At 43.2% G+C, this 17,806-nt stretch overlaps 4 protein-coding genes across 4 annotated transcripts; 1 reads left to right on the top strand and 3 right to left on the bottom strand.

The window, feature by feature from the left end:
- Window positions 1–8: 8 nt before the first annotated feature.
- BDB00DRAFT_402928 (ATP synthase subunit) lies at window positions 9–1,861 on the bottom strand. The gene is made up of 5 exons (XM_053117250.1): window positions 1,609–1,861; window positions 1,276–1,447; window positions 837–1,173; window positions 559–735; window positions 9–474 (listed from the first exon to the last, which is right to left on the bottom strand). The coding sequence occupies exons 1-5, from the start codon at window positions 1,730–1,732 to the stop codon at window positions 244–246; spliced, it is 1,041 nt and encodes a 346-aa protein (XP_052985043.1). The 5' UTR covers window positions 1,733–1,861; the 3' UTR covers window positions 9–243.
- Window positions 1,862–2,486: 625 nt separating this feature from the next.
- BDB00DRAFT_799494 (Metallo-dependent phosphatase-like protein) lies at window positions 2,487–5,152 on the top strand. The gene is made up of 12 exons (XM_053121692.1): window positions 2,487–2,590; window positions 2,679–2,805; window positions 2,896–2,938; window positions 3,022–3,093; window positions 3,156–3,251; window positions 3,316–3,367; window positions 3,460–3,593; window positions 3,673–3,772; window positions 3,854–4,107; window positions 4,187–4,560; window positions 4,640–4,718; window positions 4,794–5,152. The coding sequence occupies exons 1-12, from the start codon at window positions 2,521–2,523 to the stop codon at window positions 4,854–4,856; spliced, it is 1,464 nt and encodes a 487-aa protein (XP_052985042.1). The 5' UTR covers window positions 2,487–2,520; the 3' UTR covers window positions 4,857–5,152.
- A 267-nt stretch (window positions 5,153–5,419) lies between these two features.
- BDB00DRAFT_867392 (uncharacterized protein) lies at window positions 5,420–6,790 on the bottom strand (the record flags this gene model as incomplete). The annotated part of the gene is made up of 2 exons (XM_053126337.1): window positions 5,420–6,328; window positions 6,437–6,790. The coding sequence occupies 2 exons, from the start codon at window positions 6,788–6,790 to the stop codon at window positions 5,420–5,422; spliced, it is 1,263 nt and encodes a 420-aa protein (XP_052985041.1).
- Window positions 6,791–7,501: 711 nt separating this feature from the next.
- Window positions 7,502–10,974, bottom strand: BDB00DRAFT_799490 (uncharacterized protein). The gene is made up of 3 exons (XM_053121691.1): window positions 10,415–10,974; window positions 9,281–9,902; window positions 7,502–9,194 (listed from the first exon to the last, which is right to left on the bottom strand). The coding sequence occupies exons 1-3, from the start codon at window positions 10,499–10,501 to the stop codon at window positions 7,960–7,962; spliced, it is 1,944 nt and encodes a 647-aa protein (XP_052985040.1). The 5' UTR covers window positions 10,502–10,974; the 3' UTR covers window positions 7,502–7,959.
- Window positions 10,975–17,806: the final 6,832 nt, after the last annotated feature.

Raw genomic sequence — 17,806 nt, 5'->3', positions numbered from 1 at the left:
CCTCCTCCACCCATAATAACCCCAGCTTTTTTCAAACCTGCATATCTTCATGTTACCAGAACGTGGCACTGTTTGTTTGCCCTCACTCTCTTTCCCACACACAATATCTGGTGCTGGCTTGTTCCTCTCCAGAAGTTTATATCAACTCTTTTTATGTGAGATAGGAAAAAAAAGACAAAGGCGAATATCAAGACAAAATGAAGAAAAGACATGAGGGCGGTGAAGATGATGGTAGGGGAAGGCTTACAAGACCGGGATATAGCTGTTGATTCGATCCTTTTGGTTCTGCGAAATGCATTCTGCAATCCACACAATGTTTCGAATCTCTTGCTCCTTGAGCTTGATGTACGAGTAGAACACGCCGTAGTTGAACTGTTGTTGGAAGGCAAGTCGGTTCAGGAACACCTCATGCTCGAAGAACTTGTCTTCTAACGTCTTGCCACTCGTCGACACGTCAAAGAAGGGCCGGTAATCCTAAGTCAAAGCAACCCACATTATTTAGTCTTATATTCTTCTTATGTATTCTCCAACGATGTTAAACTATCAACCCAAACGCACATGAAACACTTCACACGTGGCCTTGACTTGTTCAAACTCATCAGCAACAGCAAGCTTGGCATTGCCCTCGGGAAACAAGCGGCCAATGGTGGGGAACAGCTTCTTGCGGTCTTCTTTGGGCAGCTCGGTGCCAAACGAGTTGATTGTAATGTTCACTGTACGGCGATCTGCTTCAAACTGGTATATAATTCAGTCCCGTTCGTTAGTAATTGCATTTTCGTTTATAATATACAAAAAAAGGTACTCCAATCATCAAAGGAGAGGGGGGCATATGTTACCTGCAAGATATCGCCCATGACCTCAGCCGTAGGACCACCCAGAGTTTGGCAAAAGGCATGAAAATCTTCGAGATAGGCCTTGTACAATGTGTTGCGAATAATCTCAATGTTGAGCTCGTCCAAATCCTGCGCGCTCAAACAGTTGGCAAAGTAAGGGGCCAGCGGTGTTTCGACAAGCACCGTGTTGTACAGTTCCGCCACCGTCGTCGCAACACACAACGCGGGCATCGATTCAAAGTTGCCCAGTGGATGGCAACGTTCAAGCAGTTCATGGGTATCGCGTTCGTGAAGTGTACCGGTAATGAGCAAAATGACATTGTCAATCATGTACTGATACCTATCGTACAAAGCACATATACCCTTGAATAAGAAAGCTGCCCTTCTATATCACCTTTCTTGCTCACCAAATCCCTGTTCTTCAGTTTATAGAGATATTTACGTGATATAGTCCAAAAATTTGGATAAAGGCTCAACAGCAGTAGCTCGAATATAGTTGAATTCCTCAACCAATCGTTCTGTCAATCGTTCCGTCAGGGTCGATGTCGCGAGTGGTGAAGGTTCGTTTTGCAGCAACGTGCCATAATCCGTGGCACCAATTTGAAGGCGTAAATCTATATTTCAAGCGCGTATATTTATACACATGTGTATATGTGTGTGTGCGTGTAGAAGAATTAGATATAATAATAACATATATATATAGAGAGAGAGAGAGACAGATTGCTGAATGGTGTCACTTGTTTTTCGTCACCGAGGAAAAATAATGAAAACTAACCTTCCAAAGTCTCGCATTGAGTAAAGTTCAGGTACTGAGTCTGGTTGAGAATACCAGAAAAGTAACCTCGAAGAATGCCGTCAATGTAACCGTCGTTTTCGTTATAGAAAAGTGCGGACGCCATGGTGGGGTTAGATGAAGGGAGGAAATGAATTTACGGGAGTTCGAAGTATGTAAAGACGAACGACGGCTGGGCAAGCTTTTCGAAACACGGAGCAACGCCTACGCATAACTATTCAAACGCCGATCCGCAGAGAGAGAGAGAGAGAGAGAGCAATGATTGAGATTTCTACACATTGTTCTGTGTGGCGTAATAACATGGCACATGTTTCCCATGTCAAATAGATGCTTTTCAAAACAGCTGTCCGATAGTATTATGGAAAGCTGAAATATCCGTACTTATCACTATATATGTCCTTTTTTTTTGTGTTTTTTGAGATACTCTTGATGGCAGTACGCACACCAGCTACATATCTCATAAGAGAACAGCGATTTGATGAAGTAACGGTAGGAATCTGATTACATCTTTTGACGAACTAGCCTTAGAGCATTTCCTTCATGCCCGCTTTGGGGTATCTTGATCGGCATCAAGCTAGTACAAAGTTCGCTGTTGGATCGCCAAGAATAATAATAATAGTATGACGATGGAGCACAGATCACCTTCCTTTCTCCTGAATTTCTTTTCATGCACGAGTCTCTCAATTTTTGTTGTCAAATGCAACAAAGGGCTTATATCTCTTGTCATGGAAAGAATCCATCGTTTCCTCTATCCAAAATGCGGCCTGTCTGATGATTTGGCCTAGCGGAGTACACTCTACGTCTTGATGTGTCACAGAGCAAAAAGAAAAAAAAAAGTGTGGAGGAGATTTTGCTTGTACCTTTTCCGTTCTCTCTTTCACTAACCCAAAAAATATGACTGTGTCTGAATCCGATCGAGTCAAGGCAGATCAGATCAAGGCTGAAGCCAACAAGCTTTTTGCTGGTATACATATATCTCTCTCTTTCTGAAGAACAATAAGGACATTAGAGAGAAGAACGCTTTAATTCAAGCGAAATTAACAAATATATAGAAAAGCATTTTCCTGAAGCGATCGAAAAATATACTGCTGCAATTGAGCTTAACCCCACCGTCGCCGCGTATTACACAAACCGTGCTTTTTGTCACCTCAAGTTAGAGGCCTATGGTTATGCCATTTCGTGAGTTTGTGTTACTTTTAACATTTTTGCTAATCATTATAAGAATGGAGGGACTGGTAAACTGTACTTATACTACAAAATGTCAAATAGCGATGCCGAAGAAGCACTGAAAATCGATCCCGCTTTGACGAAGGTAAATTGCGCAAAAATAGAATAAAATCAGTAAAAAATTGCGTATAAAAGCTCTCCCTGACACATTCGTATATGTTTTGATAGGCCAATTACCGCCGCGCAACTGCCAATATGGCTTTGGGCAAGTTCAAGGAAGCACTCAAGGATTTGAGAGTGGTACGGTATATGTGCATAGCAAGGGTGCAATTGTGTGCTCAGTTATTAAAAAACATAGCTAGGTATCCAAACGTGCACCTGGTGATAAAGATGCCAAATCCAAATTGGATGAATGCGCCAAGATCGTGAAGCGTATCGAATTTGAAAAGGCGATCGAGGTAAAGGGGAAAACATCTGATATGGTATTACCCATTTTCTGATCCAACGGTGGCTACATTTTAGCATGATGATCGTACCCCAAGTGTCGCAGAAACATTGGACGTAAATAGCATAGGTATGTTAAGAAGGAGAAGGGTTTCTATGCAAGTGCGTGTATCGTCTGGGGAAGATATGTTTTTCGCTCATTGACGCGTTTACTTTTGACAGTGGTTGAAAGTTCATACGATGGTCCCAAACTCGAGGAAATCGAAGACGAAATACAAATCACACCAGACTTTGTTTCGCAAATGATTGAGCGGTTCAAGAACCAAAAGAAGATCCACAAGAAATATGCTTTTGCGGTACACCTTTTTCATTGATTGGGCTTTGGACTAGACTAGTCATACTAAACTTTGGGGGTTGCGTTTCCTGTATCAATAGATCATTGTGACTATTTGGAAAATGATGTTGGAAGCACCGTCGCTGATCGATGTGAGTGTACCTGACGATGGCATCTTGACCGTATGTGGCGATGTTCACGGTAAAGAAACAACTTCGAAATACCCTCCAACAACTGCGTCGTTATTCTGACTTGCTCTTTTTTTATATAATAATGCTCTAGGCCAATTTTACGATTTCATCAATATTTTTGAGACTAATGGCTATCCCAGCGACACCCACGCCTACTTGTTTAATGGAGATTTCGTGGATCGTGGCAGTTTCTCTGTGGAAGTCATTCTTACTTTGTTTGCATACAAGTGGTTGTATCCTACGCGATTGTACCTTGCACGTGGTAATCACGAGACAGACAATATGAACAAGGTGTATGGTTTCGAAGGTGAAGTCAAGGCCAAGTTTAGTGAGATGATGTTCAAGGTATCTAATTCTTGTAGCCAGGAAGAAAGAGAAACAAAGAAGGACGGCGGTTTTTTTTTGACAGCATGTTACATATTAGTTGTTCTCGGAAACGTTCAATGCACTGCCACTGGCACACGTGATTGGCCACAAGATTCTTGTCGTACATGGTGGTCTGTTCTCCAAGGACGATGTCACATTAGATGATATCCGCAAGATTGATCGATTAGGGCAACGACAGCCGGGCACAGATGGATTGATGTGTGAGCTTTTGTGGTCGGATCCTCAGCCAGAACCTGGACGAGGAGCAAGTAAACGTGGTGTTGGCATTCAATTTGGCCCTGATGTGACAAAGAACTTTTTGGATCGAAACAACTTGGATATGCTGATACGTAGTCATGAAGTCAAGGAAAATGGCTATGTCATTGAGCATGATGGCAAATGTGTTACTGTCTTCTCTGCACCCAATTACTGGTAAGCTTTGTTTAAACTCGGCCGGGCGGAGCGGGTCATACTCTGATCGAAATTTGGTTACTGATGCGTCCTTATATAGCGATACGGTAGGAAACAAAGGTGCATACATCAATATCACACCAGATATCAAATTAGACTACGTTACATTCGAGCATGTGGTACGTTTTAGTCATAACCCTCAGCAAAGAAAAATAGTATCATATATTGAAAAACATCTGTTATGTGTTTTATAGCCACATCCACAAGTTCGACCTATGCAGTACGCCAGTCAATTCGGCGGCATGCTTGGCATGTAAGGAGGAAAAAGCGGGGAGAGGGAGCTATCGGCTCTTCACTATGACGACGACGGAGGAGAATGGCGATAATAATTTGCTGTAGATGCTTCTTTGATATAAATTTTTATATTACTTTTAAAAGGGAGAGGAAATAGAATATACATATTATTGATTTTTCTAATTTACCATGTTGTTTTGATAATAACTTTTCCTTTACCTTTTCTTTAAATATTGACTGATTGTCTCCTTTGTGTGGAAGAGAAAAATTGTCTCTTCTACTGTTGCTTTTCTTTTATTCTTATATTACAAACAGCCAGTGAAGAAGAGTTGATAGTGTAATATGGAAAATTTACAAAAGTGAAATGACTTTGTGAGGGGGGGGAGGTTAATTTAAGAAGATGCTGAATAAAAAAGAAGAAGGGGATGGGAAACATACCCCATCGGAATATGCAGAAAAGTAGGGGTTAGTAGAGAGAAGAGTTAGTCAAGTAGTGTGTGGAAGTGTTTGAATGCGTGTGTGATGGTGTGATGTGTGCAAGTGCTATGGGGTTGTGTGTATTAAGGAGAGAGCGAGAGAAAAAAAGTTACCGCGGGCAGCAGCAATTTGGAAGGTCAGATGAATTCGTACAGCAATAAATGCTTTCCTCGCCCAACGAGAAATCAGACGACAAGGCTTGGATTGCCGCGCCTCGAAGGGCCTTTAGATGGATCATCTTGGGGTACCGTGCCGTAACAAAACTATTACTTCGACTGATACCCGAGTGGCTGTTGTGCTGTTGTTGTTGTTGTTGTCCTGGTACCATTTGCCGATCACCACTACCACTGCCACCTTTTTTGCTAGTGGATCTAGAGAACAGCGATACTCCCGAATCCCGTTTCTGATGATTATGCTGCTGTTGTTGCGATGCAGTCGTAGTAATAACCGATGTGATCTGGCTTTCGTCAGCAGGTGATGGAGAAGGCGAAAACACCAACGAAGCCAATCCACCTGCGCCTAAAGCTCGAGCAATGTTTTGATTACTCAAGCCATTCAAGCCTTGGCCTACAAGCGCAGCCTTTTCTTGTTGATACTGCTCAAACGAAATCGTGTATTTTTTCTTGTTTTTGTCCAGTTGCTGTTGCTGTTCTGCTCCTCTATTAGAACGTAATGCAGAGGAGGGGGATTTTCTAAGACTAAACCAACGTCGCACTCGGCTGAAAGAGGATAGTTTGGATGATGATTTTCGCCGTTGCTGGTTATGAATATCTTCACTATGATTGCTGTTGTTGCTGTTTTTATCGTCGTCGTCATTGTTTTCGAAAGGATGGTCATCGTTATAGTCGTTCGCAGATAATATGACGTCTTGGTCATAGGAGTGGGTGTCAAGGGGGACCAAGGACCGTATTTCCATCCGCCGTCGCCGCTCTAGTTCGGCCTCTAGACGCAGCAGCTGCATCTGTGAGTCGACATAGCACTTGACTCGTCGGTGTCGACTTTCGCGTCCATAAGCAGTCTATTGCCGCACCATGTTTTCGAATGGATATTTAGAAAATCTTTTTTTAACACATCCACATTGTAGACATAAATAACGTGGAATGGATAGAAAAGATTGTTTACATACTAGAGTGGTGTGCTCTTTCAGATTGGCTTCAGTCAACAAACTAAAGGCACTATCATCTTCTTGTTGCTCATTTACAACTGCTTCTTCTTCTTTCGTTGGTTTCTTGTCATCATCTTCTTCTAATTCTTCTTTTCTCAAGTCTATTGTCTGCTTTTGTTTGCTCTGTAGCTGCGGTGGCTGCTGCTGTTGCTGGTGGTTGGGGTGATGATGGTGATGACGGTGATAAAGTTGGTGCTGCTGCTGACATGCACTCAGCGACACAGATAATGAGTGCTGGATCGGTTTTGTGGTTTTAGCCGATACAAGTGATGGACATGAATAGCCTCTATGTAGGCCAGCTGTTGTTGTTGACATGACGATTGACAGATATAAGGGATAGAGGAAGAAAAGAGAGAAAGAGAGTAAATAAGCAGTATGTATGATATGATATGATATGATAGAGAAGGGGAAAAGGAAAAAGAGTAAGAGAGAAAAGGAGAAAGAGGAATATAAATTCATCAACCAGTGCTACTGTATGTGTACAGCATACATGGACTTGCATCCTATCCGTCGACCCATGTACAGCTTACTACAGATTCCGTGGCGCGCTTTTCAGGCATTCTACGTAGCTCTCTTTCTTTCTCTCTCTCTCTCCTCGAAACTATCAACAACGTCCAACCCACGCCCCCCTGCTTGCATACTCTTCTACTATTGGATCGCCGTCGCTCTTCTTTACTCCTATCTCCGGTAATAACTTGCTTCTTTTCATATGTGAGTGTCGCTCAGCTAAGATACACTTAATATATTTGAGTGAGGTGCTGCAGCAGAAACCATACCACTCTTGTGCGTTCGCGAGAGAGGGTATGGGCACGATGCTATGTTGTATTGTATCGTGCTTCCCATAATACGACCCAGCTCACATAAGTACAAGCATACAAACATGCACTGCATGTCTATGTATGTGGCTGATTTTTATGGACCTAAACAAAAAAAAACAGCAGCAGCAGCTTGCTTGCATTAAAGTGCTACTGTAAACGCAGTGCTGTATGTACATATCTAACGTTACAACAACAAACAAACAAGGAATTGTATGGAAGGGTTATTAATTTTATTACTACTATCAGTATTAGAGACAGAGGAGGAATAACTTTGAATAGGTCAATTAATAATTATAATGAGAAATTTACAGAAAAATGGAGACTAATTTCCAGAAGCTTATTCCTCATATCAAAAATGATTTACTACGTTATTAAATAAAGAAGAAAAGAAAGGGTGTCATACAAAGAGATTTGCTAATTGCAACATAAAGTATGTGTGATATAAGCACTTTTGTTTATGTTTTGGGGGGGTTGGTGGGGAGTGGGGAGGGGAGGATGTGTAATATGGATGAGTTTGAAGAAGTAATAAGTGAGGAGTATAGAAAAAAGGCAGAAAGGGGTGGGGAAGAAGAGAGAATGAAGACAAATGAAAAATATGACGGGAGTTAGAAAGTGTATCTATAAGGGGTGGGGGAGGTGGTAAATGAAAATTATGAATGATGAATTTTATCTCTTTCGAGACACAGGAGTCGTTGTCCTCGGTATCAACCGTTTGTTAGCTGCAGTGCCTGCAGTAGCTGTGGTTGTGGTGGTCCGGGTGGTGGTGGTGGTGGTGGTATCCGTCCGAGAGCTCATCCGGGAACTTGCTCTGGAAGTGGGTCGTTGTGCCGCGTTGTTGCGTCGTAACACGGTGGACTTGCTGCTAGGTACTGATGTTGCCATGGATGACACGCTGCGTGCACCAGCATGGACTGTCAATCCTGTCCGTGGCTGTTGACCCGTAGTAGCGGCTGCAGGCTTGACACGTATAGCAGTAGCAGTCGGTCGTTGTTTCAGTTTTTCAATTTCGGCATGCGCTTCTGACAATTGCTGCTCGAGCTTCTTGCGAGCCTCGGTCTCTGCCTTTTGCTCTCGCTTCATGTCATGCATCTGTTCGAGGACACGTGTCATCATGCCTTGCAGTTCATTGCGGGCCTTGGCTTCCTTGCGGATATTCCTTTCGAGAGGCTCGACTTGAAGCAGTGCTTGTTCCATTTTGCGCTCATAGACTTGGCGCATGTTGATCTCTTGCTCAAGCCGGTCGTACAGAACTTTTTGTTGCTGGTCTACAAGGACAGTCATGTCTTCCATGGCCTTTTCAAAAGCGATCCGCATCGCTGTTTCTTCGCGCAGGTCGTCTTCTACATCATGCAGACGGGTTTGGACACGGTTCATTTGCTGACGGTGGACTTGGCCACAGAGACGTACGACGTCAACCATCAATCGATGCTTGGGCTTGATCTTGAATTGCTGTTGCTGTTGTCGTCGTCGGAAACGATATCCGCGCCATGCTGCTTGGATTCTGACTGCGGCAGCGCTGCGCAGTATATCGTTGTGGATCAAATGTTCTTGTTCCTGGTCGGACAAAGGCAGAAAGATGGACGCAGACTCGATGGGCAGTTCTTTGTTGCTGCAACCGTCGACGTCGTCGTTGTCATCATAGCCTTCGTCGCTGCTCCAAGTGGTCTGGCTGCTGGGGCAACGGTCGATGATGGGGGTTGAGACTTTAGTTTTTTTACTGAGTCTGATCACCACAATGTGGGATTCGTTGGTCATGTCGCTCGCCGCTGCGCACGAGGATGAAGACGAGTACGTGGTGGGTCGTCGCAGTAATTCGGACTCGCTGCAAAAGACGGGCAGATCTTCTGAATTAACAGCAGATGGTCTACTGTTGTTCTTCTGGAAGCCACCACGGTACAAGCCTATGACGAAAATAATAAAACAATGATACGTTAATATTTCTATTCTATAAATTGGCAAATTATAAGCTGACAAACTCTATATTAACCTTGACGATGATTATGATGATGCTCAGGCCACTGGTTATGGGAATGAGGACGGGGCTGCTCTTCGCGTACAGAGCCTAGGAAAGAGCACGGAGCGGCTACAACCTGTTGCTTGACTGTAGCCGTAGAGTCACACGACTGTTCTCGGTCGCGACGTACTTGCTCTTCTTGCTCAGGCAACTCCAAGGGAGACAACCGACCATCGTCCACCAAGTAGCTATCGTCGTCGTCTTCGTCACTGTTGGTGTCACAATGCATTTGCTGTTCTTGGTGTTGGCGTTCCATAGGGTTGTTACAACTAACCACTTGATCCAGAACAGAATCAAAGAAACGGTCCAAATGGTCGTTCGCGTAGTCGACCGGGGGCGACAGTGTTGCATACGAATGGCGAGAAGAACATGCAGAGGTAGAGCGAAGATCGTTGGTGAAAGTGGAAGTGGTTGTGAATGACGATTCGTCAAAGAATGAGCAGTCGTCGGCGGGGTCATTGTCATAGATTTGAGCAAGGGCTTGCAAACGGGCTTTGGGAGGGAACTCATAAGTTACTTGTTCCGGACCCAGGTTCTGAGGTACGTCCATCATGAGGTCTCCACGGTCTTCTTCGGGGAAACACGTTGGTTGTTGCTACGAGTAAAGAAGAAAGAGAAAGACGAGGATGCATAAGCAAAAAGAAAGGATAAGTGATGGAAAAGAGAAGAAGAGCCAAACGATGTAAGCCAAGAGCCAAGAAATATATAGCAAAAAATTAGAGAATGGACTGCTTGCGCACGCGCCATCTTTTTAGGATTGTGTCTTTTGTGCTTACAAAGGGGAGGGAGGGCATTGAGAAAGGTGCGTGCTGCTGCTGTTGTTGTTGTTGTTGTTGTTGCGGAAAGTGCGCTGTACGTGTGACATATGAAGATGCACATGGAAAACAAAGACAATTGGAAAGCACATGGCGGAGGTGGGCCGTGCTTGTGCAACGGGAAGGGAAGGGAACAAGAGCGCTTGTGCTGGATATGTACAAAGTGGTAATTTTTTTTTTGGGGGGGGAGAGAGGGGAGGGGCGGCGAGGGGAGGAGACAGGAAGAAAATAGAACCCGACATCACCGTTTGGCAAGACTTGGTATATACAAGAAGTATTAGCGATAGATTACCTGGTAGAGCATCATTTTGTCATCGGCTGCGGCCAGCGACGAGTCGTGACGAAGCATGATAGGTTCAGTATTAAAGTCGGCCATCATAATAAGTAATTTTTTGGGTGTGTATAAGTGGTATCGTAGTCGTAAAGAAGATATTCGTTTGATTGTTCTTGTTGCTGTTGTTGGTTGACACAAATAAAAGGGAGTTCTTTCCGTTGGGTTCGATTGCTGATGATGATGATGATGACAGTGTGGAGGCTCTAAGTCGTTCGTTCGTATGTGCGTTCGTCAATCGTGCGTGTACTGTAACGGTCGTTGTTTTCCCTTTGACAAGGTCTAGTATTGCAATAGTAATAGTAGTGATAGTAGGCGGAAAATAATGGTGCGGGGATGGTCAAGGCTGGGAATGGCCCCCGGAATATAAGACGTGGAAAGAAAAAGAAAAAAGGAAATGAAGGAATGGGCTGGGGCAAAAAGAGTTTGCTTGTGGTGGAGAGTGTCGATACGTAAAAGTATACTATTTTTTTTATGTTTTTTGTTTTTTTATGGCCGTATATCTCAGAAAGAAAAGCTTTGAAGGGGGAGAAGAAGAAGAAGAAGAAGAAAGAAAGGGTTACGTCAATTGGTTTTGTCGGTTTGCAAGTCGCAGTTTTGCTGAGAGACAATCGACAGGGAACGTGCTATACGGATGAAAAAGGAGAAAGCCAAGCGCAAAAGAGGGAAAAGAGCGAGCAGAAGGAACAAGAAGGAACTTATATATAGTAAGCAATTACTTGGGTTGTTACACCCGCAGATCGTGACCCTATGATTTCCTACTATTCCCCCAGAGGGCCCTCTCTGATTATAATTTGATTGTACTAATGAGTCAGACAAGAGACAGAGGGAAGACGGGGTGGTGCTGCAAGGGCCAGAACAATAGACCTATGATTCCGTTTACACCGTGTATGGATGGAGTTAGCAGCAGCAGCAGCAGCAGCAGTAGTAGCTCCATCTTTCATCTACTGTATACCCGAGATGCAGCATAATCACCAGATGCAAGTTAAATAGTGCTCTGTACCGCAAAGCAGACTGCTGCTGCTGCTGCTTAGCACTGCCCATTAGAGTAGCGCTTTATTTGTCTTTACCAAGAACTTGCATCTTGACCTGGCAATACTGTCATTTGTCTTTTTGGCGCCAAAACCACTGGGCTGGTTTTTCAATTTGGGGGGACTCACTACTAAGAGGCAACACAACGACGACTGGGCAATGATGAAATAAAAATCATCTCTCGCAGAGAGAGAGAGAGAGAGAGAGAGCTTGGCGTTAAATTTGTTGCCACAAATAATCGCGTGCCAATACACCAATGAAAGGAGGGCAAGTAATGGGAAAGGCAGCCGCTGTGCCACACTGGCTATAATAGGACAAAACGGCTTAATTGTTGGTTGACACTCATTGGTGACCGCAATAATGACGACGCTCTCTTCTCTCTTTCTATCCTATCTGTGCCAGCAGCAGCAGCAGCAGCAGTCTAATCTGCTCTACCAGACAAGCATCCGAATAGTAGATCAACAACTCATGCAAATAAAAGAGCATTCGGGATTTCACGCTTTTAGTGCTACGCCCTGTGAACCCGGCTTATGTTATGACATAACTGCATTATCTTCTTTGTGTGTGAGTGGGTGGTGTAATGTCGGAGTAGTGGCACGTGTCAAGCACTGATTTATATTTCCCGCCAATTCTTTTCCACTCACTCTTCTCCATAAAAAAGAGGAACCGGCACTATTTTAGGCGATAGTGTTGTGGGGGCGGGAAAGTTGGGGGGGAAGGGGTGAGGAGGAAAGGGAGCACGAGTTGAGGTGCTCTGTTGTCTAAAAACGCTCTAGGGTTTTTGGGGTACACGATGCTGCTACTATTAGTTGCTTTTGTCCTGGCTGTTGTATTATATATAAAATGCAACGACCACATTCCTGATAGGTTTGCCTTTGATCGGTTATCTTTGTCATTAGACTTTTCTACCTGTTTCAGGAACCGTTCCTAGATCTGTTCCGCCTTACTTACACCGTCTGTCTTTGTTGAGTAATACACGCTAATCCACTTCAGCCGCGGTTATTCTTCTTGTGATGACGAGAACCCCGCCAACGTCATGTACCACGCACCCACGCACCGGCCACCACCACCATCTTCCACTACGCAGAAGCAACGCAGAAGATTAAAGTGCCTCCTGATCGATGAAACCAAGGAAAGCTACCAACTAGGTGCGGCTATAACAAAGTTCGTGATAGGCAATCATAATCTAATGATCTCCCTATCATTTCCACATAAGCCTCAGAACATCAACGTGCAAGCCGTACAGAGCTTTATTCGAGCTACACCCTGCTGCTCGACCAAAGTTGCTTTATGCTTGCTCTTTTTTTCGCAATCTAACTCTTTTCTACCTAGCACTGAGTATGTAGCTACAACTAGCTTTAAGTTTAAAAGAAATTGCTCGACATCATTGAGCTATTACATCTTCCTGACGTCGTCGTCGTCGTCATTTTTGTTCTATCTAAGAGGACTTCTTGTGTTCAGCGACACCACTATCTGTGTTGCTTACATGCGCGTTGGGAAGAGCATTAGCAGCAAAGCGTCTAATTTTACACTCAACTGGTACGGGTGATGGGTAGGATGACACTAAAATTTGATGTGGGCCAAAATTCGTTTTTATCATTTACCTTTAGGAAAGAACTTTCAGCAGCATACATGTATAAGATTGAGCCAAGCCCACTTCCTATTATACAAGAATCAAGAAAAACTGACAAGTGAATATAGTATGCTGCAGTGTACTTTTGTGATTTATCTACTCTTCATGATGTATATCCTCGCTCCTTAACTACAGCAACACTATGACAGCCGATAATATGAAACTTTATTGACTCTCTCTCCTCTACGTAGCTTACCATATCCCGCTGTTAATTATTATGTTTGTCTCGTTGTTTTGAGAACTCATGAAGTATTATATGCCATGTGTATCAGCAAAAAGATGCACAGACCGGATTACTCGTGCTACGGAGAGCTAAAGCACTCATGAATAGGATAAATTCTCAACAGTTTTACATGTGCATTTTATGCATAAAAATTTTCATCTGACCTGACCAACACTCTGTTACTACTACTGCATGTACTACTAATAAAACGCTGCTGCATGGTCGATCAAAGAAGCAGGGTCGGCCGATCATTGTCAGTGTTCATCAGTTCTCAAAATCAATATTTACTTTCTATTTACTTATAGCAAGTCAAATTTAACAATTATAATTGTAATTAAACACACCATTGTCAATGCACCACTGCTTCTGACAGTTTGAAGAATTCTTCATAACTCCACGTTAGTTGAAACATTTAACACGCAAGTCCGATCCGTGAATTATCATTCGCGGGGAGTGCTACAGTACATCCATTTGTTCAAATGTCGGTTTTATTTTGGGTTGACCATCGCCATCAGCTATACGGTCGCTTCCTTGCGGTACGGAATATTGATGCATGAATACATAGTGTTGTTACAGGGACGTCGAACAATTAAGAAACCCAGTGAGAAAGGTAAGAAAGTGCAGATGGATGATTAAGATGATCGCAATATGAAAGGGAGAAAGAGAAAAGATATATGATAAGAGCAAGGAGAGAATTATCGAGTGATGTACTGTATTTCACAGTTAGCGGTGAGCTGAATATAGAGAGAATCGCTGTGATTGTGGTTCACTGTTGGTAGTGGTTTGTCGTCATTGTTGTGATCGATATCGGCGGGACTCAAACGATCAGTTTCGCACAAGGTGGCGAGCAGTGCTGTCCACACATTGGACTCTTTGCCCTAATAGATTCCACGTTCTGATTGAGTGAGAGTGCTCATGATTTGGTCAATGTTGTGTATTTCTCGTGGGGATGCCTGCTATATCACTTATCGGACTAAAAGCTTTTAATAATTATAATATAGCGTCAAAAATCGTATATCAAGTAGCGGCATGAATAACACTAGATGATCATGCTTCACACCATTGTGTATAGGGAAAAGCGAGCTTTTACTTTAGCTCTCAACGATCAACACATTCAAAAGTAATGCGGGTAATACATGCAACAATTGTAATGTTTTAAAAATTGATCTTTTCTGCAAACAATGTTTTTTATATCTTTGCACAGCTATTCGAGATATCAAGACGATTTTCTTTCTCTGTCTCTTTCTCTTCTTTTTTCTCTTCTCTTCTACCTTTTTCCTAAAGAGTTGGATGTGTATCGCCACCGTCCTACACCCTGTGATCGACCGCCTCAATCTTCATAGAGTTACTGCAAGAGCAATCCCGAAACTCATTAGGGCCATCGCTGCTCAAGACTACCAGCTTATTGTCAACCATGCAGAATTCTTGCTGCAACTTTGACAAGTCGGTCTCTCATGCTTTCGGATGATCTTGCCTATGCGCATGCGATGCGAGGCAACATCGGACATGCACTCACTGACGCGGAACAGATGACTGCATATTCGTCTGGATAAGCAGCTGGATATATCCGAGCAGCTATGTAGTATTTATTCCATGTACGGGCACCAACACGAATCAATTGCAACCTACAACGATTCACTCCGAAAGGCAATGTCCGATTCAAGAGCATCAAATAATATCGGGAAGGAGCAGACCATCAAGAAAAACGAAAACCGAATCCACTTTATGACAAGGCTCCCTTTTAAAAATTACTTACCGCCTCATATCATTAATTTTGAAGGGGACGAAGTCTCATGCTTACAGATATCAAAAGCGTGGCGAGAACGGACGACCTCAACAATGAGAAATCAAGCAGGAGATTCTAGCGTGGCCAGCAAATACTGCGCACTCGTGTGTCTCGATCTGAAAGCGAAAGCTATCACTGGACGACATATCAATAAGGTGTTTACAATGTTGCCAAAATTTACGGCGGCTTGGCATAAATGGATGCGACACTTCTGTGCTGGACCTTATCAACAGTCTTGCGACAAATCTCGAGATTTTGGGATACGACACCGGCAATCGTTTCGTAACCGAGCTACCAATTAAGACGCAAAATGAAACTGATGCTTTAAGGATGCTCTACACAAACGATGGTTTGTACCGTGTCTCCACTGCAGTTCTATCCCATGTTATATATAAGAATCGGCATACTCAGAGAAAACCTTGTTCGTTGATGAATCGGATTTTTCAACACAGGAGACTAGCTATTAACACTTCTTCTACCGACTTCAAAGTGCCACGCGTAAACAGCCTGACATTGTGGCTTTATCCCGCCATACAACCGTATCTACTACGACCAATGAGTGACATGGACATTTTAAATCATCTATGCGTCACATCTATATCCAATATGGAGGGATTTATTACCGCTTTCATGGACCTTCGACAACCACTGAAAACATTCGGAATACCGCATGTCTACAGTATCACAGCACGTCAAATGTACCCCAGCTGTTTGAACGATATGTGAAGCTATCTGGATCACACAAGTCACTTCAATGTGTGCTGTATTGAAATTACGCAGAAATACCGGATCCCTGTGCTTTTTGCGCTGGGTGGTATTAGAGCATTAAGCGACAGTGCGCTACGCAGCTTAGCTCATGTTACAAAACAAGGCACTTACGAACGTTTGATCACGCTATTCGAACAATTATCGAGGGTTACATTGCAGAAATGGGCACTATTGTAAACGACATCATACTCGTTCTCGGGGAGTAAAGGCACATGAATGCTTATATTGACTTGGACGGTTTGATAAATGTGACGGATCAAGGCGTACGTGGTCTGTTCGACAAAAAGCCCCTACGTCCAATAGCCAGCCTTACAGTCAGGATGTGTATATTTATTACTAGTGAATGCATTTTGTATGCAAAACGTTAAATGAAAATAGCTATACATAAGAGCACATGATCCAGATAAATGGTAACGCCCCTCTATTTACTTTTAAAATTGTACTGTCGGATGCTATCTGCTTTATGTATAGCTGACGTAAAGACTTACAAATTATTACTGATATTATCGACCCCAAAGAGGGTTATAATACATACCTACATCGGCCCTCGATAAGTTATTTTCTAGTACCTAATGTATCTGGTGCAATTATATACACATATATACTTAATAGGTTTGATGCGCCGTATTTTATAGACTAATGATATCAAATTACGTTCTTTTTGTGAGCTGACAAATCTCAAACACCTAACGTTTTACATACGGCGTTTTTCTTGCCTTCAGCTTGTATATGCTTGGATAGATACTAGTATATCTCAGCAAAACCGCGCAACCACATACATAATACAAATGCTAAATGGGCGCGCGAATTAGTTTTTGCTACACGTGCTTCATGGCAGCGTGTACCCTTCAGTTCAAGGTAGTTCAGCTTATAGACCTTGTCAAATATGAGACCTTACGGAGAGCGTGTAACCCAATCGAGCATTGTTGTTTTGATGCGAGCTGCTCTGTGCTGTCCAAACAAGAAAAGAGAGACTTGACTTCTGTTGCTTTCCGATCAAACACACCTTCTTCCCTCTCTTCTTCTCGTCCGCTTTAAGCACTTCTCTTTCAAGGGAAAAGAATGCCACCAGCAAAGGTAATGACAGCAGTAACAGACGCGTGACGAATGTGACATCTGGATAAGCAAAGCACTAACAGGACCAGAACAATGGCCGTAGCGTTAGCAGCAGGTAGCAACAACAACAAGAATGAAGTCATGGTGGTTTCGAGGCCCAGCATCAGACGCTTATGTGAAAGGACGGTGAGACCATTCATCGCCGGCAATGTTGAAACGAGGCTCGCTGCCTTTAAGAATGCGGATGCCGGGGTGGCTGATCTAGCCGCCTCGTTCTCGACACGATTCCTGTTTGTTCTCTCTCCCTCCCATGTCTTCCATAAATGTCATACGCATAGGTTGCCTAGTTAATAGTGTTTTTTTTGTGGAATATCTCCAAAGATAAACATATCAAAAGGAAACCTTACAGACAGTTGCATAATTTGTACAAGCACGCAACATCATTTAGAGAAAGATAAGACTGAAGAGTGCGATCACTGTTCTTCTTGGTCGGTCATCTTAGAGACAATGCAGATGCATCGCCAGAGTACAAAAACCCATGGACATTTAGACGGCGAGAGTCTGCTAATCTCCTGGATGTCACACGCGGCCTGTACTTTCAAACGCGCATAAAAGCACAAAGTGTAGTGGGTTCACATCAGACTTCAAAGGTGTTACTAAATCATGTGCATGTATATACAATGTGTACTATCAAATGAAGCATTTACGTCTTGCTGTGCCATTAATCAAAAGCAAGGTTCTCATAGGTATAGCGTATATTATCACAGTTTATGACCATGCCTCAAGTATCAACGCCGTTACTATTACAGTTGCATATGTGCAACAGTGACACATGCATTTGCAGATATTGGCACT

The sequence above is a fragment of the Zychaea mexicana genome, assembly GCF_025766255.1.
Source record: "Zychaea mexicana strain RSA 1403 chromosome Unknown BDB00scaffold_4, whole genome shotgun sequence".
Lineage (NCBI taxonomy): Eukaryota > Fungi > Mucoromycota > Mucoromycetes > Mucorales > Lichtheimiaceae > Zychaea > Zychaea mexicana.
The sequence above is the reverse complement of the archived record's forward strand: the minus strand, read 5'-3'. Positions and strand labels throughout refer to the sequence as shown.

Bases quoted from the DNA above. Each gene is read 5' to 3' on its own strand.
- BDB00DRAFT_402928 (XM_053117250.1), bottom strand. From the start codon at position 1,732: ATGGCGTCCGCACTTTTCTATAACGAAAACGACGGTTACATTGACGGC. The intron at 1,174-1,275 runs GTAAATATCTCT...TTTGTACGATAG, and splicing joins AAATTTTTGGACTATATCAC to GTATCAGTACATGATTGACA. The intron at 736-836 runs GTAACATATGCC...ATTATATACCAG, and splicing joins TCATGGGCGATATCTTGCAG to TTTGAAGCAGATCGCCGTAC.
- BDB00DRAFT_799494 (XM_053121692.1), top strand. From the start codon at position 2,521: ATGACTGTGTCTGAATCCGATCGAGTCAAGGCAGATCAGATCAAGGCT. The intron at 2,806-2,895 runs GTGAGTTTGTGT...AATGTCAAATAG, and splicing joins GCCTATGGTTATGCCATTTC to CGATGCCGAAGAAGCACTGA. The intron at 3,094-3,155 runs GTACGGTATATG...AAACATAGCTAG, and splicing joins CACTCAAGGATTTGAGAGTG to GTATCCAAACGTGCACCTGG.
- BDB00DRAFT_799490 (XM_053121691.1), bottom strand. From the start codon at position 10,501: ATGATGGCCGACTTTAATACTGAACCTATCATGCTTCGTCACGACTCG. The intron at 9,903-10,414 runs GTAATCTATCGC...CTTTACTCGTAG, and splicing joins ACAAAATGATGCTCTACCAG to CAACAACCAACGTGTTTCCC. The intron at 9,195-9,280 runs GTTAATATAGAG...TTTTCGTCATAG, and splicing joins TCATCATAATCATCGTCAAG to GCTTGTACCGTGGTGGCTTC.